This window comes from Lipotes vexillifer, unplaced genomic scaffold (genome assembly GCF_000442215.2).
Source record: "Lipotes vexillifer unplaced genomic scaffold, Lipotes_vexillifer_v1.1 scaffold1824, whole genome shotgun sequence".
Classification (NCBI taxonomy): domain Eukaryota; kingdom Metazoa; phylum Chordata; class Mammalia; order Artiodactyla; family Lipotidae; genus Lipotes; species Lipotes vexillifer.
In genome coordinates this window covers 1,088,670-1,100,859 of record NW_006789288.1, presented here as the reverse complement: position 1 = coordinate 1,100,859, position 12,190 = coordinate 1,088,670, and the positions used below count along the sequence as shown (strand labels likewise).

Sequence of the window (12,190 nt, the reverse complement as noted above, 5' to 3'; positions counted from 1 at the left end):
AGGAATGCCTTTCTTGTCCACTTGGAAATCTCCTTCCCCTCTTTCCAGACTTAGCGTAAAACGCAGCAAGTGGTCCACTGGGGGGTCTTGGTAACTGCCTTCTGGATAAGGAGAAAACTCATTCATTGCCTCCTCTGGGACGTTTTCCCAGCCAGCCTCTCCATCCCCTCACCTGGAGTGGATCTCACCCTCCCTGGTTCCCCACTGGACAGGTGCCTAGGTCTGCGTTAGCAGTCAATAACGTTCTGTTGCGTGCATCCACCATTCCCCGAGAGCTTCAGAGGGTGGGTTGGCTGACCTTCGCCTGAGAGAGATCCCAGAGTGATGGGTGACCCCAGAAGCTGCTAGAAGACCACGATATGTGCTTGCCACATGAGTATGGATCGGTTAATGATAACAGCCAATAGCGTTAAGCGTGTTCTAAATCTTCACGTACATTATGTCATATAAGCTTCACAACAGGGAAGGGGGCCCTGTTAGTAGTCTCAGCTTAAGTGAATAGTCTCAGGTTAAGCAAACTGCCCACAATTACTCAGTGAGAAATTGGCAAAGCCAGGGCTTGACCTCAGGCAGTCTGGATCCAGAGCCTCCATTGAAGGAAGGAAGGGAGGGAGGGAGGGAAAGAAGATAGATCAGGCCAGGAAAGACTTGGGCCTGGAATCTGACCTGCTCACTGGGAGAGGGAGAGTGGTGGGGGACAGATGTACCACCAAGGGAAAGGGGGCTATTAGTGGAGCCATAGACGTTGGTGGTGTGAGGATCCCGGCAGGGACAGGTCCGGGAGAGCTGTCAGTACAGACAATCCCAGTGGGGACTGTTCTGCTGGGACCTCTCTCCAGGATGGAGAAGGGAAAGGGAAAAGAATGTAGCACTGCTCCCCAGCCTCACAAGTTCGGAGCACTTACCCTCATTTTACGGTTACGGAAACTGAGGGCCAGAGAGGTTGAGGGACTTGCTAGTGAGTGGAAAAGCCAGGCCTTGCCCCAGTTCTATCTGCAAAGCCCTGGAGGATCCTCCTCCTGCCCTGGCCATGGCAGGGCACTGGCTGACATCGAGGGGTGAGGCAGCCTGGCCAAGGCAAGTTTGACGGCAGGTAGCAAGACCCTCGCTTATAAGTTGGGGTTTAAGGCCGGGGCTCCCACGGGAGGCGGCTGGGACTGCGGGGCAGCAAAGGGAGTGGTCAGTCATTGCAGGCCTGCCATGGATCAGGAAGGACCCATTCTAGAAGATTTGCAAACACTATCTCAGTTAATCCTCAGCAACCCACTGAGCCTGCTGCATTTTACACAGATGAGGAAACTGAGGCAGAGAGAGGTTATATGTCTCCCTCAAAGACACGCAGGTGAAAGGTGAGGCTGTAGGACTCAGTGGCAAGGCTGGCAGCCCCCCCAGGGTTGTGCCTGGTCCCGCTCCTCCCTGGCCCCCATCCAATCAGGAACAGGGACACCTACTCAAGGACTCACTTCTCACTTGGCCCTACATGAAGAACTTTATTAACTTGTTTAATCTTGCATGAGGGAGGAATGCTTATCCAGACTTTACAGATAATGAACTGAGTCCCAAAGAACTTAAAAACTTGTTCAAAGTCAGAAATCGGCAGAACTGGGTGGTGGTTTTTCCTGAGCACCTTCAGAGCCATTGATGTTATAACCACCAGACTGTGCTGCCTGAGAGGGCCAGCGTCCTGGGCTGGGTCTCAGGATGGAAAAGAGCCACCTGGGATAAGTCAGGGAGACCAATATTACTCCTGACCAAAGTGGCAGGAGCCCAGCCTAGGGCAGAGCCAGGCCTGAGGGTCAGCTGGCTCTAGCTGCAGGAGACCGGAGAGCCAGGATGGGGAACAGGGTAGATTTGGGCCAGAAATGGTATTTTTAAATGGAATTGTTAAAAAATGATATTTATAGAAAAGGTAGTAATGACATGAGAAGGAGAATATGAGAGAATAAGTGAAAAGAACAGATTGGAAAACTGAACTCAACCTCACGAAATGAACATACGTAAGGAGATCAAGGGAACCTGTGGATGTTAATAAGTGGGGTACGCAAGGTGGGCGGGATTATGGGGATAAATGAATGACGTGTGCAGCGAGGGTGTGTCACTGTTCATTATCAGGAAGAAAGTGTAGCTGATGTATCCCATAGGAGTAGTTCATCGTTACTTGTTGAATGAATGAATGATTGAATGAATGAATGAATGAAAATACAATTCAATGGCACGGAACAAAGACCAACCGTGTTTTCTTTTCCATTTCCTTTCAGAAAGGGAGACTGAACTGTGATCCCACATTTGAACTTGAAGAAATGATTCTTGAATCCAACCCACTTCACAAAAAGAAAAAGAGGTTGGCAAAAAACAGGTCCAAAGATGGCACGAAGGACAGCTGTCCTCTGGTGAGTGCCGTCTCAGGAGCAGACCCCAGGCAGAGAGCAATCGTCGCCCCAGTGAATATGATTGAGCTGCTGCTTCTTAGCCAGATGGGGGGCTTGTCGCTTTGCCCCACCAAATACGTTCATTTGCAGTCAATAAACGCCTCCATCGAACAAGTGGTCTTTCATAGCAGGACCCTGTGAAAGCATCACTGGAGAGGGACATATCCGTGCTCTCATCATTCACATTAGCACTGTTCCTAGTGCAGGAACCTCCCTATCTGTTAGCGAGAGCAGAAGAAATGATGCTGAGCGACACCAGCGCTGTTCCGAGTAGCCCCCAGCACCCTCTGCAAAGGTTTCATACTGTGGAGGCACCCAGGACCACACTCTGTGGGCCACCGCATTAGTTTTCTAGGCTGCCATCACAAAGTATCACACACCTGGTGTCTTAAAACGACTGAAATGTGTTCACACAATTCTAGAGGCCAGAAGTTCAAAATCAGGTATCGACAGAGCCTTGCTCTCTCCAAAGGCTATAGGGAGGGTCCCTCCTTGCCTCTTGCAGCTTCTGGCGGTGGCCAGCAGCCCTTGACATCCCTTGGCTCGCAGCTGCATCACTCCCATCTCTCCCTCCGTCTTCACGTGGCGTTTTCCTCTCTGTGTCTTCACACGGCCCTCTTTTAGGGACACCCCTCGTTAAATGTAAAGCCCACCCTGCTCCAGGATGACGTCAGCTTAACTAGTTCCATCTACAAAGACCCTGTTTCCAAATAAGCTCACATTCACCAGTCCAGGGGGTTAGGACTTCAACATATCTTTTTAAAATTTTATTATTTTTTATTCAAGTATGGTTGGTTTACAATGTTGTGTTGATTTCTGCTGTACAGCAAAGTGATTCAGTTCTACACATATATACATTCTTTTTCATATTCTTTTCCATTATGGTTTATCACAGGATATTGAATATAGTTCCCTGTGCTATACAGTAGGGCCTTGTTGCTTATCCATCCTGTATATAATAGTTTGCATCTGCTAATCCCAAACTCCCACTCCTTCCCTCCCCCTTGGCAACCGCAACTCTGTTCTCTCTGTCTGTGAGTCTATTTCAGCTTTGTAGATAGGTTCATTTGTGTCATCTTTTAGATTCCACATGTAAGTGATAACATACAGTATTTGTCTTTCTCTTTCTGACTTACTTCACTTAGTATGATAATCTCCAGTTCCATCCATGTTGCTGCAAATGGCATTATTTCATTCTTTTTCATGGCTGAGTAGTATTTCATTGTATATATACAAATCTTCTTTATCCATTCCACAACATATCTTTTTGGAGGACACAGTTCAACCCACAACTGCCCCTTCCTCCATCAAAATATATTAAAAATTGTAATGCATGATTACGTTGGTAGGAAGATGAATATAACTTTCAAATTTAAAAATTCACTTTTTTCAGCTTATTTGAAAAGACATTAAAACATCTTTGTAGCCCCTGAAAGTATCGTGGAGCCTAGGCCAGTGCCTGCAGGACCTAATGCAGAAGTTGGCCTGGGAAGGGCTGGGTGTGTGTACGTAAGGGCACACAAGGGTGTGGGGTTCCTGCACAGGCATGCAGTGTACATCCGGCATCCAGGCAGCCTCTGAGACATGTATTACAGAGCATCCGTGGGACGGGTGGTCCTTGGCACCTGTTGCTGAAGAGACTGAGCACCTTTGCACGATGGCCTTAAATTTCTCCCTCTCCCCACCATGCTTCTTAATTAGGACCAACGAACATTCAAGTGATCAGGAAACCAAGGTCATGATTTTCAATTCCTATTCTGTTTTAACATGGCTTTTATATTGGATTTAATGGCTTAAAATGGAGAAAAGCATCTCTGTCTGCCAGCCCCCCTCCCCACCCCCGGTGGCACAGCCGCTGCTACAATCAGGGCTGCTCCAGCCGCTTTGATTGTCCCCAGCCCCAAGCATCCGTGGTCCCATTTAGATCAGTCTCTGCTCGTCCTCACTCCCTGGATGATGCTTCATCACTTACAGTCCCCTCTCTGTGCTCTTTGACAGAATGGACACCTCCAGCAGTGCCTGGAGACAGTGCGGAAAGAATTCATCATATTCAACAGAGAGAAGTAAGTCCACCACTAGCATCTGCTGGGCAGAGCCCTTCCAAGGGCAGAAAGTCTCTCTGGGGGAATCGGGGTCCCTGGCCCCCCATGAAGCCAGCCACGACGCTGGAAGGGAAGCAGCAGGTGGACGCCGTTGTTCTAATCCTGCCTCTGCCATGTGGCCCGAGCAAGGCACTAACTTCACCTCTCTGGGCCTCAGGGTGTTCATGTGAAGTGGGGTGGCCACAGGAGGACCAAACCGGCACACAGGATGCTGGCGCAGAGGGGCAGGCCTACAGATGGTTACGTGCCCAAGCTCTGGAGCAAACTTGCCCGGGATCAAGTCCTGGCTCTTCCGCTGCCAGAGTGACCTAAGGCAAGTCACTTAACATCACTGAGCCTCATTTTCAGCAATGACAAAGGGGAAATCACTCCCTTGCAGTGTGTTTGTTGTAAGGTTAAATGAGGCTGTTGATACAATACCTGGCATGGTAGGAGTACTCATGAAAAGAATTACTATTATTGTTGTTGTTGTTATTGTCATTGTTCTTGTTATTATTTGATGGGGTGAGGTGGTGTGGACTGTGCTAGGACCCCAGCATCATGGGCTGGCAGGAGATAGGATGATGCCGAGTTGGGAGGGGCGAAGCTGGGGTCTGACCGAGCCGCATGACTGCCCTTACAGCAGCCGAGGAAGCAGAGGCTCAGGCTTGGTCCCAGCTGACCTCACTATCTGGCGGTTCATCCGCCTGTGCCTGGTGACTCAGAGCAGAGGCTTGGGCAGCCATGGGCTCATGCAGCAGGAGCTGAAACCCTGTAGGCAGGACTGACAGCACACCAGCCCCATTTGGCCAACACTCAACTAGGCCTTGGGCTTGCGGAGATGATGGGATATGCTTCCCTACCTCCAGGAGGGCCAGATGGACACATGCCAGGTTGGCCCTTAGGCGTTCACCAGTGTTCCACCATTTTCAGCTTATAGCAGGTGACAGCACCACTGGGGATGCATGATATGGAAAATGGCAGCCCAGGCATGGCTCCGACAGCAGGTGCCAGGCTCAGCCTGGGTGTCAGGGAAGCTTCTGGAGCCACCATGCCCGGCTGAGTCCTGACGGGCGAGGAGGGCAAGGCGTGGAGTTCTAGGAGTGAGGACAGTGCACAGAGAACGAGACGGCCTGGCAGACACAGGGACCAGCGGCTGTTGAAGAAATCTGTATTCCCTAAGCGTGCGTGGAGGGTGGAGTGCCATGAGGTGAGGGCCCCGGGGCAGAGTTGTTTGGGTCGGTGGGCAGGGTGGGGCCCCATTCCCAGTGGGCACTGGGGGAGGTGAAGAAGACTGCAGCCCGTCATTTATCCTGATCAGCTAAAGCCCTAGGGCTGGTGGATGCCCAGGTGAGCCCAGACACACACACCAAGCTGGGCAGCAAGCCTCACCCCCTGCGGGACTACGTCCTCGGTCCCAGCAGAACCAGAACGGGAAGTGCCTCTGCAACACAGCGCGTCAGACTTGGGACAGGCGGGGGCTGACGCGGTGAGCGGTTTCAGAGCTCATCACAATTTCCCTGTGGTCCTGCCTGCTCTGAGGCTCATGGTCCCCCCCACCCCGCCCCCGCAGCGGTAGACACCCAGTCCTGGGAACTTCCGCTCAAACCAGCTTGGGCACTTTGGGCCAAAGTGATGGTGGGCTCCAGGCAACCTTGCCTCGAGTCCTTTATCAGTTCAGGCATGTCTGAAGGGTCCTCAGAGAGTGCCTGGATGGCAAATGTGAGCCTGTGAAAAGGCAGAGGGGTGATGGACCCGAGCGGAGAGCAATCACATTGCGTATTGTGCTGCGTGCCAGAAGATGCTTCAATCTAGAATCCGAAGAATCCATGTTGTTTCCCTTTAAAAGAAAATGAACATGAGATATCTGTCCTTGTGTTGTTTAGGAGTTGCATCTGGCTGCTTTTAGTAGAAATCTAACTATTTAGTGGCTTCGACCAATTAGGTGTTCTTTCTCACATGGAAAAGTGAATGGATAGGGCTTCCCTGCTGGCGCAGTGGTTGAGAGTCCGCCTGCCGATGCGGGGGACATGGGTTCGTGCCCCGGTCTGGGAGGATCCCACGTGCTGCGGAGCGGCTGGGCTCGTGAGCCATGGCCGCTGAGCCTGTGCGTCCGGAGCCTGTGCTCCGCGATGGGAGAGGCCACAGCAGTGAGAGGCCCGCGTGGCACCAAAAAAAAAAAAAAAAAAAAAAAAAAAGTGAATGGATAGGGAAATGTAGTAGGATCGCCCAGCCGTGCTGAGAACTCCTTTGAGAGTTGTGGTCATGGATTTGAAGTGAGGCTGGCACCATTAACAGAGAGAGTGTGGAAGTCATTTTCCAGATGGAGGCTGTGGGGTCAAGGACCAGCATATGCAAAAGCAGGAGGCAGGAACGAAGATGGCCCATAAGGGGAGATGTGTATGGGTTTCACCGAGGTTCCGGCTCTTTCATCCCTGCCTCTCTGTTCACCTCAGGTGCTCCCCCATGGCTCTGAGGCTATAGGCTACCTGTCAGAGCAGGTGTGCTGGGAGCAGTGCCTTTCCCCCAGCCTCTTCCCACCCACCATATAAAACTATCCAGGTGGACGGCTTGGTGTCTGGATGCTGTCTGAGCATCACGTCGACCCCTCCATGTCAGACCCCATCCCTGCTCCACAATGTACATGGGAAGGGAGCCACACTGCATCTACCCATAACCCTCTCTGCTGCGGTTTCTCATCTACAAAAGTGCCTGTGAGAAGTCAATTCATGAGGCATGATCTGCCCCAAAGCAAGAGATTTCCTTTTAAACCAAGAAAAAAATGTCGGCGCTATTCATCCTGCACTTCTTTCTGCAGCCCTGTTTTTGAGGCACCTGCTGTGTTGGCATCTGAGCAGCTGGAAAATTAAGTCAAGTACCTTCTTTCCGACCTCAGACATGTGGCCAGTGGGGTGACAGTAGGGGAGGCCAAGATGCCGAGCCAGGCTTCCCTTCATGCTCCGCTGGGACCATGCTGCCCCTCGCTGCCTCCCTCCAGCAGTTCTGTTTCCTTTCATTCTCTGCACGCCCGGACGTCAAAGTGCAACAGACTGGTCCTGCTCCATGTACGGTTGTTACAGGCCTTGTCTCTGCAGAAGGCTCTGTAAAGAAGAACCAGGCGGAAGTGCCATAGTCACAGGGGGTCATGTCGGAATCTCCCGGGGGGTTGTTAGCATTTAGAATTGCTACATCTGTTACAGGTTGAACTATGTCCCCCCCCACCAAAAGATATGCTGAAGTTCTAGCCACCAGGACCTTAGAATGCCACCTTATTCGGAAATAGGGCTGTTGCAGATATAATTAGTTGAGATGAGGTCACAGTGGGGCAGGGGACCCTTAATCCAATATGGCTGGTGTCCTAATAAGAAAAGAGACACAGACACGGGGAGAAGACCGTGTGAAAATGGCGTCGGGGATTGGAGTGATCCATGTGCAAACCTGGGAAAGCCAAGGATGGCCCACAGCCAACAGAAGCCAGGAGAGGGGCCTGGAACAGATTCTCCCTCAAAGCCTCCAGAAGGAACAAACCCTGCCAACACCTCAATTTCAGATTTCTGGCCTCCAGACTGTGAGATAGTACATTTCTGTTACTATAAGCCACCCAGCTGGTGGTACCGTGTTACAGCTCCCCAGCCCCGCACCCAGGAAACCAACACGGCATACTTCTGAATCAGAAGCTGAGAGAATGGGCCTGGGGATCTGCACTGTAACGTGTTCTTCCAGTCATTCTGATGAGAATTTCTGCAGGAGACCAGTGCGCCCAAACCGTGCATCCTCTGGTTGGTTCTGGACTGAGTCATGAGAACTCCCCATCTAAAACTGTCTCCGAGGACAGAGGGAATGAAAAGTGCCCAACGAACTGAGAAGGTATCTTGAGACCAAACAACGAGGCAGGCAGCTCCGTAAAGTACAGTTGTGAAGTTTATTGCGGGTAACTTACATGCGGATTGGATGGGGCATATGGCAAACTGGAGGCGTCGGCAGCTGCACTCCGCACCTCCGAGGGACCATCACAAATTTATAGTTAACCTAGGGTATGGGGGTAAGTGCTTGGAGACGGGGATTGCGTTCCTAAGTCAAGGCCTTATCTGATTTATGGTGGGTGGGTGCCAGGAATATGTCAGCGAAGGTCTTTATCATTATTTGGAGACTACCTGGACCTCATGATCATTAAACAATATCTATTAATTACAAATCCACTGACGACAGAGAAGAGATTTACTACACAGTACAGTCCTAGGTAGGGTCAGTGGAAGGACAGGAGGAAATGCACAGGCCCAAGATGGCGTCAGTTATGCTAACAGCCATACACACTGCAAACCTTCCAGCCCTCTTTCTCCTTTGCCCTGTGGATCATTCACCTGCAACTTCGAGCCCTCGTGGGTGGAAGAATACTGCTGAAGACTCTAACCGCCCCAGCATAACTACCTGCCTCTTGCATGGGCCAGTGAGCTTCCTCACCTAGAAAAAACTCTTGGACAGAGAAAAAGCTCCCCTCCCTCCGTGGGATGAGGAAGCTGTCATAGGCATGAAGTGCCAAGGGGACACGGGCCGGGCATCTACTGTGGCAGCTCCCATAGAAGGTTCTCATTCAGCCCTTTGACAGTTATATTTTAATCCTGACCTGAGACTTGGGGTCATGGAAGTGGATCTAGCAGGACCATGTCCTCAGGATGCTTGAAGCCTGCAGGGGAGATGGTGGGATGCAGACATTCTTAGGCCACTGTGAAAACGTGGAGGAGATGCCCTAGGTCTGACCTCTCTGGACTTCAGTTTCTAAACAGAGAACAAGATTAAAATTAGCACTGCCTAATTTTCTGGAAATGCAGCTATTATTGGTTAATGGTCTCAGCTGGCAAAAGGCCACTGAGCCAGGTGGAGCATCTGCTTCCAGGGCCTGGTCGGGGCTTCTAGGGCCTGGGCAGCTGAGCTTCCATTAGTTTGAGAAGTGCACTGTGGGCCTTGTCCTCCTAATTTGGCCAAAGATCCGAGCAGGGGTGATTTTTCCAAAAGGTCTTTTCAATAGCATTTGACAAAGTTTTGCAGGATAAAAAGCTCCTGGTGCGAAAGGAGTTTGAGGAGGTGAATTTTCTACCTGCTTCCTCTCTTAAAGAAATGAAAACATTTAAAAGCACATTTAAGCTACCTTTGGAGCCCTTGAAAACATTGCGTTTTAAAAATCGAACACTGCACACGTTATGTTTAATAATATTATTAACAGTAACTGTACATGATTTTATGGTTTTAGATCCTGTTCCTTTAATCCAGGGCTTCTCAACCTCAGCTCTGTTGACACTTGATGACTATTGACATCAATTCTTTGATGTGGGGACAGTCCTGTGCATTGTAGTATGTTTAACAGAATCTGTGACCTTTATTCATTAGATATCAGTAGCACCTCCATAGCTGTGACGCCAAAAATGACCCCGGGCATTGCCACATGTTCCCTGGCAAGCAGATCACCCCCAGTGGAGAACCATTGCTCTAATCCTTACTCATCACATTTTCCTAAGGTACTTATTTATTTATTATTGTTATTATTATTATTATTATTATTATTATTATTATTATTCCCAAGCTCTTGCGGCTCTTAATTGGAAGATGAAGGACTTGAACTCTCTTCTTCCATCCACTGGATTCTGGGCTCTTTTGAAAACTCAAGTTTCATGAAAACTAGAAATCAAGAAATCACAGGGGAATCAAGGCCCTCTGTCCATTTCACTTGGTTCTCCACCAAAGGAAATTTCAGCCAAGTGAAAAAGGGTGACTGATATTGACATATCAATCTCAACCAATAAAAGATAGGAGCTTTGGTTTTCAGTCAGCCAAGGGAGACACGCAGACCCTGACAGATCGCCCCGAGTGTATACAACCCCATTGCCCCGAGCAGTAAAGCACATGCTTTTACTGGTCTGCTCAGACTTAACTCATTTAAAGACCCATCTTTACTTTCCCTTCAATCGGTTTTCTCTAGTAAAAAAGAGGTACCCTAATTTTTTATGTGAATATTTATAGGCCTTACGTGAAATGAGGCTCTGTGTAGATTTGAAAATTATAAATAGGACCTAATGTTCTGTTTTAGAATAAATGATGGTGGTGGTGGTGGTGGTGGTGGTGGTGACATTCCCACCAACAGTGCAAGAGAGCTACCTTTTCTCCACACCCTCTCCAGCATTTGTTGTTTGTAGATTTTTTGATGATGGCCATTCTGAATGGTGTGAGATGATATCTCATTGTAGTTTTGATTTGCATTTCTCTAATGATTAATGATGTTGAGCTCTGAGCACGTTTAAGGTAGGAAAATCTAAGCTATGATGTTCGGTAGGTTAGGTATGTTAAATGCATTTTTGACTCTTAGGATATTTTCGACTTACAAGGGGTTTATTGGGATGTGTATATATGTGTGTGTGTTTGTGTATGTATATATATATGTATGTGTATATATGTTTATATGTGTGTGTGTGTGTGTGTGTGTGTGTGTGTATATATATATATATATATATAGACACATACCTAAGTCCCATGACTTAACCTACACAAATCGTGGCTCTAGGAGTCTAGAGAGGCAGATACCACCATAAATGGTGAATTCTCTGAGGCTACCATGGCTACAAGGGATGAAAACAAAAAGAAAACAGCTTCAGTGAAATGAAAACTTACTGCAGGACTCATGTAGCCACAGGAAGTGCTGGAATGCAATGTGATCCCAAAGTAACTGGGACGGGGGCCAGGAACCTTGCCTGAACTCACTCCTTCCTCCTTCCGGTGATTTGTTTTTCTCTGCACATCAAAGTCATCTTCTTTTACTGTAAACCAGTTCTTTCTACACATGAGCTCCAGAGTCTCCCAGCTCTGCCACCAAACCCAAGAAAGTAGATAAAACAGGGAGTTGAGGAAAGACAAGAAGGAGAATGCTTTCCTGATCTCAAATCCGAGTACCCCAGGGAATGACTCTAATTGGTCAGGTGCTAGTCCCTGGACCAATCAAATTTGGCCATTGGAGAACTCTGACTGGTGCTGATTGGGTCATGTGTCTGTCCTTAGGCCAATCAATAGCTGTGAGAGGGAGGTAAGATTTATAAAATCACTAGAAAGGCAAAATGATGGTGGTCCACTCCACTTGGAAAGTAAGAACGATAGTGTAGGGTAAATAGAGCCCAGGAGAGGAAAGAGTAGGGAGTGACAGATGTTGAGGTCTGGGGAAGGTTAATAAAGAAATGGCAGGTGGTCCCTCTTGGCTCTCTGTCTGACCTCCTCCCTTCCTCTGGGCAGGTAGAACGTGGTAACTGTACATGGATGCGACGGGGGAATAGGGGATGGGGAGGGCTGGCTGCCCAGGCATGGAAGTACCAGCCCCAAAGTGGACACCAATTCAGGTCCCTTGGCCGTCAAAGAGTTCATTTCAATCTGCAGCCCCAGGGTTTTCCCATGGTTACTGTCTGGCCCAGAATTGGACTGAGGCCATTATTCACCAACAGACCAGTGTCTGATTCTCCAGAACCCCTCTCTGAACCTAAAGAGGCACAAACTCCCAATCTTGGCGGCGTACAACAGCAGAGGTCTGTTTCCTGTTCATGGCAGGTTTGCTGGGGGGTGCTGCTGCCATGTCACCATCCCCACCATTCCAGGACGCAGACTGAAGGAGCATCTCTGGAGCATGGCCGTGAGAGTGACAGAGGG

General features: G+C 49.3%; 1 protein-coding gene across 1 annotated transcript in view; it reads left to right on the top strand.

Annotated features, from left to right (window-relative positions):
* The window catches only part of STK32B (serine/threonine kinase 32B), a gene marked incomplete at its 5' end in the record, with an annotated part of 24,219 nt that overhangs the window by 2,617 nt on the left and 9,412 nt on the right, over nt 1-12,190 (top strand). The window contains 2 exons of the mRNA XM_007462465.1: nt 2,259-2,390; nt 4,428-4,492. Coding sequence (XP_007462527.1) covers nt 2,259-2,390; nt 4,428-4,492 — 197 coding nt within the window. The remainder of the gene's footprint in view (nt 1-2,258; nt 2,391-4,427; nt 4,493-12,190) is intronic.